The 23,701-nt window shown below is 41.8% G+C and overlaps 1 protein-coding gene and 1 non-coding gene across 2 annotated transcripts in view; both read right to left on the bottom strand.

Moving 5' to 3' along the window:
• Positions 1 to 23,701, bottom strand: part of LOC102274712 (selection and upkeep of intraepithelial T-cells protein 1-like) — a 67,556-nt gene that overhangs the window by 23,682 nt on the left and 20,173 nt on the right. Inside the window, exons 2-3 of the mRNA XM_070362349.1 lie at positions 11,404 to 11,484; positions 1,662 to 2,009 (exon numbers count right to left, since the gene is read on the bottom strand). Of these exons, the coding sequence (XP_070218450.1) occupies positions 1,662 to 2,009; positions 11,404 to 11,484 (429 nt within the window). The remainder of the gene's footprint in view (positions 1 to 1,661; positions 2,010 to 11,403; positions 11,485 to 23,701) is intronic.
• TRNAR-ACG (transfer RNA arginine (anticodon ACG)) lies at positions 2,235 to 2,306 on the bottom strand. The gene has a single exon. It is a non-coding gene; the product is annotated as a tRNA-Arg (tRNA).

Below are 23,701 nucleotides of genomic sequence, written 5' to 3'. Positions count from 1 at the left end.
CCCCATCTGTTTGCCATGAAGTTATGGGACCACATGCCATGATCTTCGTTTTCTGAATGTTGAGCTTTAAGCCAACTTTTTCACTCTCCTCTTTCACTTTCATCAAGAGGCTTTTGAGTTCCTCTTCACTTTCTGCCATAAGGGTCGTGTCATCTGCATATCTCAGGTTACTGATATTTCTCCTGGCAATCTTGATTCCAGCTTGTGCTTCATCCAGCCCAGCGTTTCTCATGATGTACTCTGCACATAAGTTAAATAAGCAGGGTGACAATATATAGCCCTGATGTACTCCTTTTCCTATCTGGAACCAGTCTGTTGTTTCATGTCCAGTTCTAACTGTTGCTTCCTGACCTGCATATAGATTTCTCAAGAGGCAGGTCAGGTGGTCTGGTATTCCCATCTCTTTCAGAATTTTCCACAATTTATATTGACCCACACAGTCAAAGGCTTTCGCATAGTCAATAAAGCAGAAATAGATGCTTTTCTGAACTCTCTTGGATCGATGATCCAGCGGATATTGGCAACTTGATCTCTGGTTTTTCTGCCTTTTCTAAAACCAGCTTGAACATCTGGAAGTTCATGGTTCACGTATTGCTGAAGCCTGGCTTGGAGGATTTTGAGCATTACTTTACTAGCGTGTGAGATGAGTGCAATTGTGTGGTAGTTTGAGCATTCTTTGGCATTGCCTTCCTTTGGGATTTGAATGAAAACTGACCTTTTCCAGTCCTGTGGCCACTGCTGAGTTTTCCAAATTTGCTGGCATATTGAGTGCAGCACTTTCACAGCATCATCTTTTAGAATTTGAAATAGCTCAACTGGAATTCCATCACCTCCACTAGCTTTGTTCGTACTGATGCTTCCTAAGGCCCACTTGACTTCACATTCCAGGATGTCTGGCTCTAGGTGAGTGATCACACCATTGTGATTATCTGGGTCATGAAGATCTTTTTTGTACAGTTCTTCTGTGTATTCTTGTCACTTCTTCTTAATATCTTCTGCTTTTGTTAGGTCCATACCATTTCTGTCCTTTATTGAGCCCATCTTTGCATGAAATGTTCCCTTGGTATCTCTATTTTCCTTGAAGAGATCTCTAGTCTTTCCCATTCTGTTGTTTTCCTCTATTTCTTTGCATTGATCGCTGAGGAAGGCTTTCTTATCTCTCCTTGGTATTCTTTGGAACTCTGCATTCAGATGGGTATATCTTTCCTTTTTGCCTTTCCTTTTCCTTAGTTTGATTTAGAACTAAGTAGTCAGTAAATTGAGTCAAGGAGAAATGGGAATAAGAATGATTATTAAAAAGACAATTGTAAAGATTTAGGTCACTTCTAGAGTCAGGTTTTACTAAAGTGTTGCCAAGAAATAATTGAAAAAAATAGTAATAAATCCTGAATGGATTCTGTTGACACTTTACAGATCTAACAGTGCATATGGACATGGGAAAACAGATAGTTCTTGCTGATAAAGGTAATGTGTGCAGAGACAAAATTTGCATTCTTAATCCTCCACTTTTCCCCTTTTAAAGACTAAATATATGAATCTGAACTTGCTAACTAAACCCTGACTATGAAATGGTCAGAAATATTGAGAATATTCTTAATACTCAGCCTCAGATGGACTGAGAATCATGGATGCATAGAAATCTCAGAGGGATCCATCCTCACCTGTGACCTTTACCTCTGTGATGGCCTCCTCATAGAAATCACCATCTTTGAAGAAACAGTGGTACGTCCCGTCATCATCAGCATTCACACTAAAGATTCTGAGGGTCACCTTACCCTCTCCAATAGCGTCTGTGAGGAGCTCTGTCCGCTCCACATAATTAGAGATGGTTTCTCCATACAAGTCTTTACCATCCTTGTACAGGTGAACAGGTCTTTTGTAGTGGTTCCGGAACCAGCGTATCTCCATGTGTTCTGCAGTCTGTGGTGGGGACAGCTGGCAACTGAGCTCAACTTTTCCACCCAGTGGAGCCAAGATTGGCCCCTCTATACCATTCACTGTGAACTGCTCTGGGAAGGGAGACAGTAACCACAGGGTGAGAGTATGAGCCAGGGCACAGCATTTACTTCGTTCATATATGTACCTCCTGAGTTCCTAGCTTTCTAGGTATCAATGGGCTTTTAGTGTCCCACTCTTTGCAACCCCATGGACTGTAGCTTACAATGCTCCTCCGTCCGTGGGATTATCCAGGCAGGAGTACTGGAGTGGGTTGCCATTTCCTTCTCCAGAGGATCTTCCCAACCCAGGGATCGAACCTGGGTCTCCTGCATCGTAGGCAGATGCTTTACCATCTGAGCCACCAGGGAAGTCCACAAATACCACCTATATGACTGCCTTAATTTTTTAGTGTCTTTCTAGATACTCCCAAATTTTCCCTTTGAATAAGATCGAGACATACATTTCAAGGAAATAGAAAAGCAGAGACCAGCTAAAAGTCCACCAGGCTAGGTACGTAATAATGGTACAGTATTGAGAAGAGTTCCCTGTGCTATACAACAGGTCCTTACTATTTATCTATTTCATACACGTGGTGGTGATTTAGTCACTAGTCATGTCAGACCCTTGTGACTCCATGAACTGTAGCCTCTGTCCATGGGATTTCTGAAGCAAGAATACTGGAATAGGTTGCCATTTCCTTCTGTAGGGGATCTTTCTGACCCAGAAATCGAACCTGAGTCTCCTGAATTGCAGGTGGATTCTTTACCACCCGAACCAGCAGAGAAGCCCCTATTTCATATATAGTAGTGTGTATACGTCAATCCCAATCTTCCAGTTTATCCTGCACATCCTTTCCTCCCTGGTAACCACAAGCTTGTTTTCTATATCTGTGACTGTTTTGTAAATAAGTTTTAGATTAAAAAATAAGTTTTACCATTTTTTAGAGTCCACATATAAGCAATTCATTTGGTATTTGTCTTTATGTCTGACTTACTTCACTCAGGGCCACATTCTGCAGGTCCATTTATGTTGCTGCAAATGGCATCATTTCAACTTTTATGGCTGAGTAATAGTCCCTTGTATATAAGTACCATATCTTCTTTATCCATTCATCAATAGCTACTTAGTTTGTTTCCATGTCTTGACTATTGTAAATAGTGCTGCAATGAATATTGGGTGAATGTATCTTTTTGAATTATGGTTTCTCTGGATATATATCCAGGTGTGGGATTGCCGGAACATATGTTAGTTCTATCCCATCAGGAAGCTTCCATAAGCCTCTTATCCTTCTCTGTCAGAGGGCAAACAGACTGAAAACCACAGTCACAGAAAACTAACCAATATGATCACACGGACCACAGCCTTGTCTAACTCAATGAAAGTATGCATGCCATGTAGGGCCACCCAAGACAGACAGGTCATGGTGGAGAGTTCTGACAAAATGTGGTCCATTGGAGAAGGGAATGGCAAACCACTTCATTATTCTTGCCTTGAGAACCCCATGAACAGTATGAAAAGGCAAAAAGATAGGACACTGAAAGATGAACTCCCTATCTTTAGGTCAGTAGGTGCCCAATATGCTACTGGAGGTCAGTGGAGAAATAACTCCAGAAAGAATGAAGAGACAGAGCCAAAGCAAAAACAAAACTCAGTTGTGGATGTGACTGGTGATAGAAGCAAAGTCCTATGCTATAAAGAGCAATATTGTATAGGAACCTGGAATGTTAGGTCCATGAATCAAGGCAAATTAAACGTGGTCAAACAGGAGATGGCAAGAGTGAACATCGACATTTTAGGAATCAGTGAACTAAAATGGACTGGAATGGGTGAATTTAACTCAGATGACCATTATATCTACTACTGTGGGCAAGAATTCCTTAGAAGAAATGGAGTAGCCATCATAGTCAACAAAAGAGTCTGAAATACAGTACTTGGATGCAATCTCAAAAACGACAGAATGATCTCTGTTCATTTCGAAGGAAAACCATTCAATATCACAGTAATCCGTCTATGCCTCACCCAGTAATGCTGAAGAAGCTGAAGTTGAACGGTTCTATGAAAACCTACAAGACCTTCTAGAACTAACACGCAAAAAGATATCCTTTTCATTATAGAGGACTGGAATGCAAAATCAGGAAGTCAAGAAGCACCTGGAGTAATAGGCAAATTTAGCCTTGGAGTACACAATGAAGTAGGGCAAAGGCTAACAGAGTTTTGCCAAGAGAACGCACAAGGCATAGCAAACACCCTTTTCCAACAACACAAGAGAAGACTCTACACAGGGACATCACCAGACGGTCAATACCAAAATCAGATTGATCATATTCTTTGCAGGCAAAGAAGGAGAAGCTTTATACAGTCAGCAAAAACAAGGCCAGGAGCTAACTGTGGCTCAGATCATGAACTCCTCAATGCCAAATTCAGACTTAAATTGAAGAAAGTAGGGAAAACCACCAGAAAATTCAGGTATGACCTAAATCAAATACCTTATGATTACACAGTGTAAGTGAGAAACAGATTCAAGGGACTAGATCTGAAAGACAGAGTGCCTGATGAACTATGGATGGAGGTTCATGACATTGTACAGGAGACAGGGATCAAGCCCAATATCAACAAAAAGAAATGCAAAAAAGCAAAATGGCTGTCTGAGGAGGCCTTACAAATAGCTGTGAAAAGAAGAGGAGCAAAAAGCAAGGGAGGAAAGGAAAGATATACCCATCTGAATGCAGAGTTCCAGAGAATAGCAAGGAGAGATAAGAAAGCCTTCCTCAGTGATCAGTGCAAAGAAATAGAGGAAAGCAACAAAATGGGAAAGACTAGAAATCTCTTCAAGAAAATTAGAGATACCAACGGAACATTTCATGCAAAGATGGGTTCAATAAAGGACAGAAATGGTATGGCCCTAACAGAAGAAGAAGATATTAAGAAGAAGTGGCAAGAATACACAGAAGAACTGTACAAAAAAGATGTTCAAAGCCCAGATAATCACGATGGTATGATCACTCACCTAGAGCTAGACATCTGGAATGTGAAGTCAAGTGGGCTTTAGGAAGAATCACTACGAACAAAGCTAGTGGAGGTGATGGAATTCCAATTCAGTTCAGTTCAGTTCAGTCTCTCAGTTATGTCCGACTCTTTGTAACCCCATGAACTGCAGTACGCCAGGCCTCCCTGTCCATCACCAACTCCCAGAGTTTACTCAAACTCATGTCTGTTGAGTCAGTGATACCATCCAACCATCTCATCCTCTGTCATCCTCTTCTCCTCCTGCCCTCAATCTTTCCCAGCATGAAGGTCTTTTCAAATGAGTCAGCTCGTCACATCAGGTGGCCAAAGTACTGGAGTTTCAGCTTCAACATCAGTCCTTCCAATGAACACCCAGGACTGATCTCCTTTAGGATGGACTGGTTGGATCCAGTCCAAGAGACTCTCAAGAGTCTCCTCAAACACCACAGTTCAAAAGCATCAATTCTTTGGCACTCAGCTTTCTTTATAGTCCAATTCTCATATCTATACATAACTACTGGAAAAACCATAGCCTTGACTAGATGGAAAAAGCAAGAGAGTTCCAGAAAAACATCTATTTCTGCTTTATTGACTATGCCAAAGCCTTTGACTGTGTGGATCACAATAAACTGTGGAAAATTCTGAAAGAGATGGGAATACCAGACCACCTGATCTGCCACTTGAGAAATTTGTATGCAGGTCAGGAAGCAATAGTTAGAACTGGACATGGAACAACAGACTGGTTCCAAATGGGAAAAGGAGTACATCAAGGCTGTATATTGTCACCCTGCTTATTTAACTTATATGCAGAGTACATCATGAGAAATGCTGGGCTGGAAGAAGCACAAGCTGGAATCAAGATTGCCGGGAGAAATATCAATAACCTCAGATATGCAGATGACGCCACCCTTATGGCAGAAAGTGAAGAGGAACTTAAAAGCCTCTTGATGAAAGTGAAAGAGGAGAGTGAAAAAGTTGGCTTAAAGCTCAACATTCAGAAAATGAAGATCATGGCATCCGGTCCCATCACTTCATGGGAAATAGATGGGAAAGCAGTGGAAACAGTGTCAGACTTTATTTTTTGGGGCTCCAAAATCACTGCAGATGGTGATTGCAGCCAGGAAATTAAAAGACACTTACTCCTTGGAAGGAAAGTTATGACCAACCTAGATAGCATATTGAAAAGCAGAGACATTATTTTGCCAACAAAGGTCCGTCTAGTCAAGGCTATGGTTTTTCCAGTGGTCATGTATGGATGTGAGAGTTGGACTGTGAAGAAGGCTGAGAGCCAAAGAATTGATGCTTTTGAACTGTGGTGTTGGAGAAGACTGTTGAGAGTCCCTTGGACTGCAAGGAGATCCAACCAGTCCATTCTGAAGGAGATCAGCCCTGGGATTTCTTTGGAAGGAATGATGCTAAAGCTGAAACTCCAGTACTTCGGCCACCTCATGCGAAGAGTTGACTTATTGGAAAAGACTCTGATGCTGGGAGGGATTGAGGGAAGGAGGAGAAGGGGATGACAAAGGATGAGATGGCTGGATGGCATCACCGACTCGATGGACGTGAGTCTGCATGAACTCCGGGAGTTGGTGATGGACAGGGAAGCCTGGCGTGCTGCGATTCATGGGGTCGCAAAGAGTCGGACACGACTGAGCCCCTGAACTGAACTGAACTGAACTGACTAGACGGACCTTTGTTGACAAAGTAATGTCTCTGCTTTTTAATATGCTGTCTAGGTTGGTCATAACTTCCCTTCAAAGGAGTTATTTCAAATCCTAAAGATGATGCTGTGAAAGTGCTGCACTCAACATGCCAGCAAATTTGGAAAACTCAGCAGTGGCCACAGGACTGGAAAAGGTCCATTTTCATTCCAATCCCAAAGAAAGACAATGCCAAAGAATGCTCAAACTACCACACAACTGCACTCATCTCACACGTTACCAAAGTAATGCTCCAAATTCTCCAAGCCAGGCTTCAACAGTACATGAACTGTGAAATTCCAGATGTTCAAGCTGGATTTAGAAAAGGCAGAAAAACCAGAGATCAAATTGCCAACATCCATAAGATCATTGAAAAAGCAAGAGAATTCCAGAAAAATATCTATTTCTGTTTTATTGACTATGCCAAACCCTTGACTGTGTGGATCACCACAAACTGGAAAATTCTGAAAGAGATAGGAATACCAGACTACCTGACCTGCCTCTTGAGAACTCTATATACAGGTCAGGAACCAACAGTTAGAACCAGACATGGAACAACAGACTGTTTCCAAATAAGGAAAGGAGTACATCAAGGCTGTATATTGTCACCCTGCTTATTTAACTTGCATGCAGAGTACATCATGAGAAACGCTGGGCTAGATGAAGCACAAGCTGCAATCAAGATTGCCAGGAGAAATATCAGTAACCTGAGATATGCAGATGACACCACCCTTATGGCTGAACGTGAATACAAACTAAAGAGCCTCTAGATGAAGGTCAAAGAGGAGAGTGAAAAAGTTGGCTTAAAGCTCAACATTCAGAAAACTAAGATCATGGCATCTGGTCCCATCACTTCATGCCAAATAGATGGGGAAACAGTAGAAACAGTGACAGGCTTTATTTCTTTGGACTCCAAAATCACTGCAGATGGTGACTGCAGCCATGTAATTAAAAGATGCTTACTCCTTGGAAGAAAAGTTACGACCAACCTAGAGAGTATATTAAAAAGCAGAGACATTACTTTGCCACCAAAGGTCTGTCTAGTCAAAGCTATGGTTTTTCCAGTAGTCATGTATGGATGTGAGAATTGGACTATAAAGAGAGCTGAGAGCCAAAGAATTGATGTTTTTGAATTGTGGTTTTTGAGAAAACTCCTGAGAGTCCCTTGGACTGCAAGGAGCTCCATCCAGTCCATCCTAAAGGAAATCGGTCCCGAATATTCCTTGGAAGGACTGATGCTGAAGGTGAAACTCCAACACTTTGGCCACCTGATGTGAAGAACTGACTCATTTGAAAAGACCCTGATACTGGGAAAGACTGAAGGCGGGACGAGAAGGGGATAACAGAGGATGAGATGGTTGGACGGCATCATTGACTCAATGGACATGAGCTAGAGTAAACTCTGGGAGTTGGTGATAGACAGTGAGCCCTGGCATGCTGCAGTCCATGGAGTTGCAAAGAGTCGGACACAACTGAGAACTGAACTGAACTGAACTGAACTGAAACAAACATATGAAAAGAAGCTTAATATCATGTGTCATTAGTAACTATAAATTAAAGCAATCAGATACTACCAAAAACCTATTAAAATGGCTGAAATTCAAACACTGACAACATCAAATGCTGACAAAGATGTGGAGCAAAAGAAACTCTCATTGTTGGTAGGAATGCAAAATGTTAAGCCACTTAACAGAAGAGTTTGGCAATTCCTTACAAAGCTCAATATGTAATCACTATATGTTCTAGCTCTCCGCCTTCTAGATATGCAACCCAAATGGGGTTGCATCCACACAAAACTACATCCACACAAAAACTCACATCAATGCTCCTAGCATTTTTATTCATAATTGCCCTCAAATTAGAAGCAAACAATATAACCTTCAATGAGTGAATGAATAAACAAACTCTGGTACATCCAGACAGTGTAATATTATTCAGTGGTAAAAGAACTGAGCCGTCAAATCATGAAGATGCATGGAGGAAACGTAAATGCTTACTGCTAAGTAAGGGGGTCATTATGAAAGGCTATGTATGTATTGTATGATTCCAAGTACACGACATTCTGGAAAAAGGCAAAACTAGGGGAACAGTGAAAACAGCAGTGGTTACTAGGACTTCAGCAGGAGGGAGTGATGAACACAAGGAACATAGGATATTTTTAATACAGGGTAAAATGGTTCTGTTTGATACTGTAATGGTAGACACATGGCATTATGCATGTATTAATATAGCACATTTGAGGATTTAAGAGCTGAGCAACGAAAAAGGTATGACCGCAAGGTGGCAGTAGCACCTGTATTTGAGAAGCAGTTTGACAGAGGCGTTGGTGACAGTCCCCACAGTATGAGAGACCATTTAGAGGCACAGGGAGCACCATGCAAAAGGGGAGAAGGGCAAGGGAGCTCACAGGGGAGAGACAAGTCAGGGAGAAGTTTTATGTGTCTAGCAGTGTCACCCCACAGCACAGTGAAGAGTCAGGGCTCTGCAGGACAATAGTGGCTTGGGGTCTCTCTAGCTACAGGGCTTATCTTACCTATGGCTAGCAGATGTTGGGTGCAATTCAAAGGACTTGGAAAGCATAAAGGCATTACATAGTTAAAAGTATGCTCATTTTTTAATATATTTAAAACAATTGGATATGTAAAAATTTGAGTTTGACAATGGCAAGCTTTTGAGTGAGAGGGTCTCAGCCTTACAGAAGTAAGCAGTGTAGGGCCAGTATGCAGAGGCCACTTGCATTCATTTATGTAATAATTTGTTAACACCCAGGGAATTTTATAACACCAAGTACAAACCCTAATGTGAACCTGATTTAATAATATTAATAATTATCAATATTGGTTCATCAATTTCAGTAAATGTATTGATACTGTACTATAGATGTTCGTAGTACGGGAAACTTTGGAAGGGCAGGGAGAAGAAGGGAGAATGGGGTTTTATGGAAATGCTATGTAATTTCTTTTCAACAAATATTTATTTATTTGGCTGTGCCAAGTCTTAGTTGCAGCATATGGGTTCTAGTTCCCTGACCAGGGATCAAAGCTGGCTCTCCTTCATTGGGAGCATGGAGTTCTAGCCCCTGCACCACCAGGAAAATCCCTCTGTGTGGTTCCTACACAATTTTTCTGTAAAGATAAAACTGCTTTAGAAAATAAAGTAGTAAAATTTAAAAAGTCAATGAGGATAAAAAGTAGGACAAGATAAAGGGGGATTTTGGAAACATCATAATTTACAAAATAAAATAAAAATCAAAGCAAAAAAGCTCTCTGCATATTCAAAATATAATTAATAAATCAATGGACAATTATAAACTGGTAAGAAATAAGTGGGATAGGTACAACAGATAAAAAATTCCCAATATTTAAGAGTTCTTAAACAGCAATGAAGGAAAACCAACAGTACAAAGCAGATGTGGAGTAAAGACCTATGCAGGCAGTTCAGAGAAAATGAAACAATTTTTGTCTGAAAGATATTAAGTCTCACTTATTAACAAAAAGGTAAAATGCAATCACTATGAGAATTTATTTTTCATCTGTAAGTTTGGAAAAGATAAACAGCTCTGGTACCTGTAGTATCTGAAATAGTGATATTACCTGTTGGTGGAAATGTAGACTAGTAACGATTTCAGAATGACATATTCAATACCATAATAAAAAAACACATAACCTTTGACAAGCAGGTCTATTCATTGGAATATTTGCTACCTTTGTACTCACAGGTATGCTCAAAAACATATGTATAAAGACATTGGTAGCAGCGCTATTTTATTAGCCAAAGGCTGGATCCCACCTGAATGTGCATCACTTAGATTTCTGTCATTTAATAAGCAGCTTTTTGCTAGAAATGTTTAAATCTTATGCTCCATTTGATGTCTCAGGCTTTCTATTTTTGTTGTTCCGTCACCCAGTTGTGTCCAGCTCTTTGTGATTCCACTGACTGCAGTGGGCAGGCCTCCCTGTCCCTCACCATCTCCCAGAGTTTGCCCAAGTTCATGCTCATTGCATTGGTGATGCCGCCCAGCCATCTCATCCTCTGACACCCTTTTCTCCTTCTGCCCTCAATCTTTTCCAGCATCAGAGACTTTTTCAGTGAGTCATCTGTTCGCATCAGATGACCAAAATTCTGGAGCTTCAGCTTCAGAGTCAGTCCTTCCAGTGAATATTCAGGGCTGATTTCCCTTATGACTGGCTGGTTTGATCTCCTTGATGTCCAAGGGACTTTCAGGAGTCTTCTCAGCACCACAGTTCAAAGGCATCAATTCTTTGGCATTGTGCCAAAGAATAGACAGAATTTTTATTACCTATCTCTAAATGTACTATTATTTCTGCTTTGCATAGATCCCTTTACAAATGTGGATTTTCATCACCTGTCAAGTTTCCACCAGCCTATCCCATCCTTTTTTTTTACTAATAATTCACATGGATTCCAGTATGGATCTGTGACCTAGACCACTTCCTCAAGGTATAAATAGTACTTAAATCTGTCTCCTAAATATGAATATTGGTTCTCAAGGGCAAGTATTAGGTCTTTATTTGCCTCTTCTCCATGGAACCTAACAAAAACCTGGGTACATGATAAAGAAGACTTGCTGATTAGAAATATTTTGTTTTTCTAACCATAAACTGGATCTTATAGTACACATCATCATAACATAACTACATATTAAATCTAGAAACAATGGTCCCTTTTGTTTGGTTCTTGTTTTCCCTAACCTACTTGATACTGGTGTGGCTCAGAAGAGTAGGAGAAAACTTCATACCTGAACTTGGCGTTATCATCTGCAGGAGGAGCGTGGCAACAAAGTATCTAGAGAAAGATTGTCCTGTCATTTCCATTACACCTGATAAGAAATGAGGCCCGTTTAGAGACAGTGTTAACAGAAGCAAGAAGTTGCAGAAATCACATATCTCCACATCTTTTTTTCTGCAGTAATGGACTGCCAAATAGTGTTGCCAGACAAATGTAAGACTTCCAGTCTTATTTTAATATCAACAGTGATTTTAATAAAACAGTGACAGCTTTTTAGTATACATACTTTCGTACAACATTTGGCATCCTGTAATTTTTATTTACTAAATCTGTCAACCTTGCTCTTAAGAATGGCCATTGTAATCACCAAGTCCAGCCACTGGCTCCTTTCCCATTAAAAGGTTTCTTTCACTCAGGTTAGATGTCATTTGTCTTCTGGTTTGTAAACTCCATTTGGTGAACTACTTCCGCAGGGAAAGTGTGTTAGTCCCTCAGTTATGACTGACGCTTTGTGACTCTAAGGACTACAGCCCACCAGCCTCCTCTGTCTATGGGATTTTCCAGTAAAGAATACTGGAGTGGGTAGCCATTCCCTTCTCCAGGAGATCTTCTTGACCCAGGGATCGAATCCAGGTCTCCTGAAATGCAAGTGGATTCTTTACTGTCTGAGCCACCAAGGAAGCAGGGAAAGTGGTTGCCTGTTGAGGGAATAGGTCCTAATCTTGAAGGTCCCAGTGTTCTAAACATAGACACAGTCAGTTACATTTAGTTATAAGGGAAAATCTAAAGACAGAGATTTAACCTATCTGGAGGGATGAACCAAGTAGCCATTTTAGAAGGGAATCTGACTTTCTTCTCTTTAGTTGGCACAATCCCTCTGAATTTTCTGCTCCTGGAGGACTCACAATTGAGACAGATTTGTGGACCTGGTGATTGCAGCCATGAAATTAAAAGACGCTTACTCCTAGGAAGGAAAGTTATGACCAACCTAGATAGCATGTTCAAACGCAGAGACATTACTTTGCCAACAAAGGTCCGTCTAGTCAAAGCTATGGTTTTTCCTGTGGTCATGTATGGATGTGAGAGTTGGACTGTGAAGAAGGCTGAGCACCGAAGAATTGATGCTTTTGAACTGTGGTGCTGGAGAAGACTCTTGAGAGTCCCTTGGACTGCAAGGAGATCCAACCAGTCCATTCTGAAGGAGATCAGCCCTGGGTGTTCTTTGGAAGGAATGATGCTAAAGCTGAAACTCCAGTACTTTGGCCACCTCATGCAAAGAGTTGACTCATTGGAAAAGACTCTGATGCTGGGAGGGATTGGGGGCAGGAGGAGAAGGGGACGACAGAGGATGAGATGGCTGGATGGCATCACTGACTCAATGGAGGTGAGTCTGCATGAACTCCGGGAGTTCGTGATGGACAGGGAGGCATGGCGTGCTGCGATTCATGGGGTCGCAAAGAGTCGGACACGACTGAGCGACTGATCTGATCTGATCTGATGGCCAGTAAAAGCAAGGGAAGAATGAAATGGTCTTTCTTAGCCAATCATGAAAGCTTTTTGCCAGTTCTATAATGATTTGGCTTTTGACTCAGCACACAAATGTGATAGTCATCTTTTATGCCCTCAAAAAAAAAAAGTTTGTTAAGTGCTAGGAGATTATGGTAAAATGGACAGTGAATGGTTATAATAACGTGAAAATGCCATGCTCTGCGCCTGATATACAGATGTCTGGAAATAGAAAGGAGCCACAGAAGACAGTAGGCTGAATTCAGGGCAGTTTGGTTGGTGATCACTCAGGATGATCCTGGGCTGTTCACCCTTTGCACTGACAGTTGGACTCCTCTGAAGGGATGAACCCCTTGGCTTGGACAACGAGAAGCCAAGGAGCTGATGGTCATGAATAAGCCTTCGTGGGGTCAGGATTGGTAGAAAGATATTTGGATTTACTTTCCAGAGCCTGAGGTAGTCCTCACTGTCTTCCATGTCCCTGCCTATAACATGCTGACACCCCTTGGCAACAAGCAGCTGATGCCCTAGCTTGGGTATGTGACCTGGCAACTGATCTTTCAGTAAATACAGCAGATTGGGTATACAGAAGGAGTGGTCAGGTGGGATGGCACATTGCCAAAAATGGTGGATTTCCCTTGAAATACAGTGACATTGTTAATGTAGTAATTTTATATCCTGTATATTCTAAATAATATCCAACGCAACTGCCAAGGAGTCTGGGGTATTCCAGCAGACTTTCCAACTGGTAAGAGCTTGGTAAATTGATTATATTGGCTCCCACCCTCCAGATGAGGGTTCTAAGTTTGCCCTGGTATGTGCAGCTACTGTATTTGGCCTAACCCAAGCTTTCCTCTGTCCCTGTGCAAGCCAGGCTGTCACCATTAGGGCATTATGAAAACAGTACCATGCAGGATACCCTTATTGAACAAACAGTGATCAGGGATCATGTTTCAGATGTTATGATGTACAAGACTAGGCAAAAGTCCATAACATTGAATGGAGATTCCACCTTCCCTAAACCCCACAAACAGTAGGGTTAGTAAAAAGAAAAAATGGAATATTAAAGCAACAGATTAAATGTCTAGCAGGTAAAACCACCTCAGCCAGGTGCACTGAAGTACTGTCTCAGGCTTTAACAGTTTTGAATGGTCAACCAGGAGAGTTTGTTGTTCCATATGCCAGATGAGATCCTTGCCAAGACAATCAATTCTTTAAGTGCACGCTGAATATGCACTTAAAAATGACTAAAATGGTCAATTTTATGTTATGTAATAGTTTACTAACATAAAAATATTTTTAAACGTTCAAACAAAAAGCAAATAGGCCAACAGAAGACTATAAAATCTAACACAAATCATGTTTAACCTGCCAGGAAAGTGAATCAGATCACAGAAAAAGAGATCTTTAAGCCAGAGGGATCACAGGAAAATTTCCTATATAATAGAAGCAGTAAAATTCACCCCTGTTCTGCTAGTTTTTTTTTTAAGCTATAGCAAGTGTTTCTGATATATGTTCCTTACCTGTTTAGGGTGACTGAGTGAAAATGTTTTTATGAAGGTCATTCCTGTTACATTTTGTAAGCCAATAATTCTGCAGATATAATTTTTTTAAAGTCACCATAAATATTCCGTAGTGAGGTATTTCTGTTTATCTTTATTTTTCTTCATCCTAACTAGTAACATTAGAGAAGAGGAATCCTAGTTGCAAAGAATACTATGCAATGGGGACTGCTCACACTACTACTGTATGACTAAGAAATGACATGCGTAAGAATAATATTTTATTTGCTCCTGATCAAAACAGACAGCAATTGAGCCCAGCATTTGCTGTGGCGCATGCGCGCGCGTGTGCGAACACACACACACACACACACACACACACACACACAATTAAGGGAAAATAGAGACAAACAAAAATACCCCACTGTGGAATATTTATGGTGACTTTTAAAAACTGAAAAAAGATTTTCCCTAGAGGTGACTGAGACGTCTCAGTTCACCTCATCCTTTAGAAGCCCCAAATCTCATAGTCTTCAAATATAGGTCTGTCAAGACTTTAGAAATGCAGGGACCGGAGACTTCCCAAAAAGCACAAGGAAGAAGAAGAGATGGAAGAAGTGATAACCATCTGTGAAGAGAGGACCTTGTCCCTGAATCTTCCACTTACTTGAGCCTGGAGATCCTGAGTCAGCCCTTCGTTGTCCTTAGAGAAAGTTCCGGGTCACCACCTGGGCTTCTCCCAGTGTGGAGGCTGATGGGCACCAGGCAAACTACCTACCAAAGTCCCTTCTCGCTGTGCCCATCCCACTCCCAGCACCTGATGCTGTCAGCCTGATCCTTACGTTCCTTTCCAAGGGAAATTCCGAGGACCCTGGCTACCTCCCTCTGTGGGTAGCAGTCTTTGTTCACATTCCGTGACTGCACCTGGCATCACTGTGCTAGCATTGCAAGTACTAACATGACCTGCCTCGCTCTGAAAGGAGGCAACGCATGATCTGATTTAGACATTCCCAGTAATTTGTGCCTGGAAAATCCCATGGATGGAGGAGCCTGGTGGGCTGCAGTCCACGGGGTCACTAAGAGTCGGACATGACTGAGCGACTTCACTTTCGCTTTTCACTTTCATGCATTGGAGAAGGAAATGGCAACCCACTCCAGTGTTCTTGCCTGGAGAATCCCAGGGACGGGGGAGCCTGGTGGGCTGCCATCTATGGGGTCGCACAGAGTCGGACACGACTGAAGCGACTTAGCAGCAGCAGCAGCAGCAGCAGCAGTAATTCGTGCTGAGTAAAATGGCCATGATAGAGACATTTATTCTGAATGCTGTACCTGCACCCAGAGGGGAAAGGAAGGGAGCTGTGGAAGTGCAAGTAAGAGACACAAAATTCAGATTAGGCATTGGGGAAGCTTCAGTGAGCTGACAAAGGTTCAGAGAAGATTCTTGAAACAAGATGGACAGTTAGCCATGTGAAAAAAAGGAGCAGAGCAGGTTTTCCAGGCTGAGGGAGCAGCAGAAATGGTAAATTCAGAAAACTTGAAGTGGTTTGCTGTGGCCATAATGGGAGATATGATGTGAAAATGATGGGAAATGAACTGTAGAGAGAAACAAAGGTAAAATTATAAAGGTTGTCATTTTAAGAAATATCTATAATACATACTTAAGTGTATATGCACACACATATATATACTTAAATCTCATATAATATAGGAAACACACATATTTAGGTATTATAATACATAGCTATATACATAAACATATACATGTGTGCTGCCCTGGTGACTCAGATGGTAAAGACTCTGCCTGAAATGTGGGAGACATAGGTTCAATCCTTGGGTTGGAAAGATCCCCTGGAGCAGGAAATGGCTACGCACTCCAGTATTCTTGCCTGGAGAATCCTATGGACAGAGGAGCCTGGTGGGCTACAGTCCATGGGGTCACAAAAAGTTAGATATGACCAAAAAATGACTTAACACATACATTTGTGCACAAATATATGGATATATTTATTCTTTATTACACATATTTGAGAATATATGCTTATAGACATATAAATACACTTACATATGCATGCATATCCTAATGATGCATATCTGTACATGTGTATGTGTGAGTGATGATATATGCACATATGACTAAATCTATGTGACTATATTTATGCACAAACACATAGACTTATGTATATATGTTAATATAAAAATATAAATGATATGTACATGAGATCAGGAAGAGGGCAATGAGAACTTAAAGTAGTATCTGAGGAGACAATGCATAATTGGGAACATTTGAGATCTATTTAGCATACAGGATTGATAGGGTGGATTGATCGAAACTGGGGAAATTGAAAACTTTCAGGATGTCTCCCAGATTTCAGCATTCCACTGACCAGATGAATGGAGAGAATATTATTTGAGGTGTAGCTGAGTGAAAGAACATTTTTAAACAAAAGGGCAAAATATGGTGATTTGGATGAGTGAGTTTGATTTGGGATAGATGGATTTTAATGTGCCTTTTAGCTTAGTTGATAAGGAATCCGCCTGCAATTCAGGAGACCCATGATTCCTGGGTCAGGAAGATTCACTGGAAAAAGGATAGGCTACTCACTCCAGTGTTCTGGCCTGGAGAATTCCATGGACTGTATAGTCCATGGGGTCGCAAAAAGTTGGACACGACTGAGAGACTTTCATACTGTTCTGTTCATGGGGTTCTCAAGGCACGAATACTGAAGTGGTTTGCCATTCCCTTCTCCAGTGGACCACATTCTGTCAGATCTCTCCACCATGACCCGCCCATCTTGGGTTGCCCCACAGGCATGGCTTAGTTTCATTGAGTTAGACAAGGCTGTGGTCCTAGTGTGATTAGATTGGGCTCCAAAATCACTGCAGATGGTGATTGCAGCCATGAAATTAAAAGACGCTTACTCCTAGGAAGGAAAGTTATGACCAACCTAGATAGCATGTTCAAACGCAGAGACATTACTTTGCCAACAAAGGTCCGTCTAGTCAAAGCTATGGTTTTTCCTGTGGTCATGTATGGATGTGAGAGTTGGACTGTGAAGAAGGCTGAGCACCGAAGAATTGATGCTTTTGAACTGTGGTGCTGGAGAAGACTCTTGAGAGTCCCTTGGACTGCAAGGAGATCCAACCAGTCCATTCTGAAGGAGATCAGCCCTGGGTGTTCTTTGGAAGGAATGATGTTAAAGCTGAAACTCCAGTACTTTGGCCACCTCATGCGAAGAGTTGACTCATTGGAAAAGACTCTGATGCTGGGAGGGATTGGGGGCAGGAGGAGAAGGGGACGACAGAGGATGAGATGGCTGGATGGCATCACTGACTCGATGGATGTGAGTCTGCGTGAACTCCGGGAGTTGGTGATGGACAGGGAGGCCTGGCGTGCTGCGATTCATGGGGTCGCAAAGAGTCGGACACGACTGAGCCCCTGAACTGAACTGAACTGAGAGACTTTCACTCCACTTTTGGAGTCTTAAGGTTATGTTCAAGAAGCACGTGGTTGTTTTGGGTCTAGAGCTCATGATTTGTCTTTGTTCTCCTCTTTGAGAGCTGCAGTGATGGGAGCTACTGGCCTTTTCACTGTGAAGTCCTCAGGAAGCCTCCTCAAGGCCTTCTCCTTTCCTGCAGGCCCCAAGGCTGAAAGCTGCCCCGCTGTTCCCTTTAGCTGTCCCCAGCCACACTCTGCATTGCTGTCCGACCCTCAGAACTCTTTCTCCTTGATGCACCCCAAATAAGGCAACTGGCCTCTCTTTTAAGCATGTTGCTGTCGGTTCTTTTAGAGCAACTTTGTTGTTGTTCAGTCACCCAGTTGTGTCTGACTCTTTGTGACCCCATGGACTACAGCACGCCAGACCTCCCTGTCTCTTACCATTTTCTGAATTTCTCAGGTCCACGTCCATTGCATCGATGATGCAATCCAGCCGTCTCATCCTCTGACGCCCTCTTCTCCTTCTGCCCTCAATCTTTCCAGCATCAGGGACTTTTCCAGTGAGATGGCTGTTCGCATCAGGTGACCAAATTACTGCAGCTTCTGCTTCAGCATCAGTCCTTGCAATGAATATTCAGGACTGATTTCCTTTAGGATTGACTAGTTTGATCTCTTTGCTGTCCAAAGGACTCTCCGAAGTCTTCTTCAGCACCACAGTTTAAAGGCATCAATTCTTTAGCGCTCTGCCTTCTTTATGGTCTGGCTCTCACAACCATACATGACCACTGGGAAAACCATAGCCTCGACTATATGGACTTTTGTCAGCAGGGTGATGTCTCTGCTTGTCAACACTCTGTTTAGATTTGTCATCGCTTTCTTGCCAAGAAGTAATCATCTGATTTCATGGCTGCAGTCACCATCTGCAGTGTTTTTAAAGCCCAAGAAGAGGAAATCTGTCACTGCTTCCACATTTTCCCATTCTATTTGCCATGAAGTAATGGGGCCAGATTTTAGTTTCTTTAATATTTAAAGTCAGCATTTTCACTCTCCTTTTTCACCTTCATCAAGAGGTTATTTAGTTCCTCTTTGCTTCTTGCCATTAGAGTGGTATCATCCATTTAGAAAACTTAGAAGGTTAATGAAGTAATGTAGGTGGAGATGCAAATAATTCTAAAATATTAATAGATGCTTGAAAAACAGATCCCTGGCCTATATAGTTCGATATACTCCAAGAAGAGTATGGGGTCCATGGCAGAACTCTGCCATTTCATCTGTTACACATGGGATGAGCAGAAGACCATTAGCCTTCTTTTTCCTGGTCCCTTCCTCTATGGTTATCCTCTGTATGCAAAGCAGAAATATCTACCTAGGTGATTATAACCTATGTTGGGACCTCTCAGAAATCAGTCTGAGAGCCTCACAGGACTAGACACTTGAATAAGAAAGAGAGAGCTGAGAAAAACCCCAAGGAAAGCTATACACACTCCTCCAGGACCACCTCCTTGGCCCCAGGAGGGGTTCTAGCCAAGGCAAACTGTTAAACCTGACCACTCACTCATGTGCCCGGATCTGGTGTTCTTCTCTTCTCCAGATCCTTCTGGTGAAGCCCTGGTTGGGCTCAAGGCCTGTGATTGTATCTGAGCTAGCTTCCAGCACAGAGCTGAGCAGAACAGGTGCTAAGACATGTGCAGAGAATCTGAAGAGATCGTGAATCACAAACAATGTGAAACTCCATCATCTGTGATTGTAACAAATATGCAGTGAAATATCTGGAGACAGAATTCCAAAGTTTTCTGTTGTTCAGGTGATGTAATTCCTGGAGTGAAATTAACCCCAATAAAAACATTTGTTAGCATTAACAAGGTTATTTTTCTTGTGAAATTCTTCTGCCCTATAACTCTTTCCCTGCCTCACGCAAGCATCCACCCCACACTATCAATAGCCCTCTGTATCAGATTCCACCCATCCAGCCAGCCTACACATTTGAATCATCTGGGGACTATTTATACTTTGGGGTGAGGAATCCCATTGGCTTAATTAATCAATTAACTACAATTTTGTTTATTTTAATTGAAAATTAATTCACATAACATAAAATTTATCCCATATAGAAGTATACAATTCAATGATTTTCAGTATATTCACAATGTTGTATAACCATTATCACCATCTAATTTCCAGAATATTTTCATCACAACAAAAAGGAGCTCTGTGCCTCCCAATTCCCCTCCCTTAATCCCTTGGCAATCACTGATCTACTCTCTGTCTCTATGAATTTTCTTATTCTGGGCAACTCATATAAGTGGAATTATATGATATGGGTCCTTTTGTGACTGGCTGTTTTTTCACTCAGCAAAACACTTTCAAAGTCCATCCATATTGTAGCAGATATTCCTTTTCATAGGTCGATAGTACTTTAATTATGGATATACACTTTTTTCATAACCAAGAAAAACTAGTTTACAGACTATTCAGTTTTAATCATTTTTATTTTCTTGAACTCTGCCTTCCTCATGATAGTAAACTACTTTTCTAAAAGCCAAGATATAATTAACATTTAAGTTTAAGGTATATGATGTATTGATTTGATATGGTGAAATGTGATTATCACCATAGCATTAGCTAACACCTTTAACATGTCCAATAATTTTATCATTTCTTTTTTTGTGGTGAGAACAATTCAGATAATCTCTTAGACGCTTTGAAGTTTATGACACAGTAATGTTGCCTATAATTGCTATGAAATGCATTTGATCTTCAGAACTTATCTACTGATGGCAAGTTTGTTACCATTAAACAACATCTCCCCAATTCCCCCAACCCCCAGCCCCTAGTAACCACCATTCTTCTCTGTTTCCACACGTTTGGTTTTTTAGATGTCATTGGCATTTTTAAGTTCCCCAGATGATTACAGTATGCTGCTGCTGCTACTGCTGCTAAGTCGCTTCAGTCGTGTCCGACTCTGTGCGACCCCATAGACAGCAGCCCACCAGGCTCCTCTGTCCATGGGATTCTCCAGGCAAGAACATGAGTGGGTTGCCATTTCCTCCTCCAATGCATGAAACTGAAAAGTGAAAGTGAAGTCGCTCAGTCGTGTCCAACTCTTAGCGACCCCATGGACTGCAGCCTACCAGGCTCCTCCATCCATGGGATTTTCCAGGCAAGAGTACTGGAGTGGGGTGCCACCTAGGTTGAAAACTATGCCTCTATAGCTAAAGGAGATTTCTGGCTTAGCTTTAAAATTTTGGGGGGCTGTGACAAAAAGACCTTTCTGAGAGGTAGGATAATGGAGTTTTCTCAGTCGAAGGTATTGGAAGTGAATCCCAAGTCCTATTAGCTCTGATGTTGAGTGACTATTTTTATTCTCTTTGCTGAGGGTGGGATTACTGTGTTATGGAAAAACAAGCTTCATCTTGTAACTGACAAGAGATTTCACTCTTATTTCCATCTATTGTATAACATAACAAGAACGCTTGTTCAAGGAGATTCAACCAGTCCATTCTGAAGGAGATCAGCCCTGGGATTTCTTTGGAAGGAATGATGCTAAAGCTGAAACTCCAGTACTTTGGCCACCTCATGCAAAGAGTTGACTCATTGGAAAAGACTCTGATGCTGGGAGGGATTGGGGGCAGGAGGAGAAGGGGACGACAGAGGATGAGACGGCTGGATGGCATCGCTGACTCGATGGACGTGAGTCTCAGTGAACTCTGGGAGTTGGTGGTGGACAGGGAAGCCTGGCATGCTGCGATTCATGGGGTCGCAAAGAGTTGGACACGACTGAGCGACTGATCTGATCTGATCTGATAGAGTCAGAGTTTCAAGGTGGTTGATGGGAAAACTCTGCTCTAAACCAAGGAGGATGGTTTATATGACCTTAAATTTTTTCTTCCATTGATCAAACAGGTAATCATCATAAAAGAAGAAAACAGTAAAATCTCATCAAAATTTAAAATTTTCTCACAGGCAAATACAACATGAAGGATTTCTGACTTCTACTTGGGATTCACAAAGCTGGAATCCCAACAAAAAAGAAAGGCTGGATAATCAGCAAAATCATAAAATTTTCTTGATTTCTGCTGAATTGCAGGGAAAACCTCAATGGAATTTAGAGTGAACCTGAAATTTCCGTGAATGGAAGAGACACAAGCACTGACTTAGCTGAGCAGAGCATGGAAAAAAGAGGAACTACTGTTGAAACTGGTGTGAAAACTTGACTAAAATGGTGGTGAATAGATAAACGCCAGTGAGGGCTTTTATGAGCGTAGAGATCCCTAGGAGGGGCAAACAAGAAAGAGGTTTGCACCTGCCTGTGGGATCGCCACTGTGTCCCCCAGTGGGTGTTCCTGAGAATGACTGGAGGCAGGTTTAGAGACTAGAGAAAGCCATCCTATGATGCAAACCAGGAGAGGGCCGCCGCCTACTCTGGGAAAGGAAGAAGCTACACCCAGATCACCTTCACTGGAACAAGAGCATTAAGTGCAATCATAGGGACTTCACTGGCAGTCCAGTGGTTAAGACTTTTCCTTCTAGTGAGGGGGGTATGGGTTCGATCCTTGGTTGAGGAGCCTCACAGGCAAAAAATCAAACGTAAAGCAGAAGTAATATTGTAACAAATTCAATAAAGAATTTAAGAATGATCCACATTAAAAAAAATTATTTAAAAACAGAAAAAAAGATTGGCAGAAGGACAGCAAACTCTATCACCTGCAGGGCATAGGTGCAGACCTGTTGTTATATCAAAATAAAACAGAAAAATTTCTCTAGCCTTAAAGGAGGGGCAAGAAACTACTGTGATTAGACTATTGAGACAACTCCCAATGTCAGAAACCAGGATGACTGAGAAATCCTCCTATCCAAGACCCAGGCACATGGGACCTGCCTAAGTTGGAGCTAAACTAGGATAACAGAGAACACACCCCCAAAGCCCTACACAAGGCTAGCAAGCACTGAGTGACAAACATTAGCAGATTCCTATTAAGGGAAGGATGGGAGCACAGACTTCTGACACACAGGCTCGCAAGGAAAGCCTACTCTGGTTTCCATGGTAGCTCAGATGGGAAAGAGTCTGCCTGCAATCCAGGAGACCTGGGTTCAATGCCTGGGTCAGGAAGATTTCCCTGGAGAAGGAAATGGCAACCCACTCCAGTATTCTTGCCTGGAGAATCCCATAGACAGACCATGGGATCACAAAGAATTGGACACAGCTGAGTGACTAACACTTGTGGTAGGACAATAACCTTAAGAAAACACCTCTAACAAACCAGTTCCCCACTCCCAAGGACAAGTACATCAAGATCAAGAATGACAAAGAAAAGTTAAGATGATATAATCTAATATATATATTTAACTATGCTTAGTTGCTCAGTGGTGTCTGATTCTTTGCACCCCTGTGGACTGTAGCCCACCAAGATTTTCTGTCCATGAAATTGAATATATACATATACACCTACATACATGTATACATATCATACATATGTAAATATATGTATACATTATCATGGGCTTCCTGGGTGGTGCTGTGGTAAAGAATCTGCCTGCCAATGCAGGAAACATAGATTCTATCCCTGACTTGGGAAGATCCCCTGGAGTAGGAAATGGCAACCCAATCCAGTATTCTTGCCTGGAAAATTCCGTGGACAGAAGATCCTGGCAGATTATAGTCCGTGGGGTCGCAAAGAGCCAGACACAACCGAACATGCATGCACACATTATCATATATCCCAATATATGATACATCTGATATATCTGTATGTTCTTATACTTGTATGTGTCTTTCGACAGAAAAGATCACTAATACCTGTTGTTATTCAATCACTAAGTCATGTCCGACTCTTTGCGACCCCATGGATTGCAGCATGTCAGGC

Source organism: Bos mutus, chromosome 3 (genome assembly GCF_027580195.1).
Source record: "Bos mutus isolate GX-2022 chromosome 3, NWIPB_WYAK_1.1, whole genome shotgun sequence".
Lineage (NCBI taxonomy): Eukaryota > Metazoa > Chordata > Mammalia > Artiodactyla > Bovidae > Bos > Bos mutus.
This window is presented reverse-complemented; position numbering and strand designations above follow the sequence as displayed.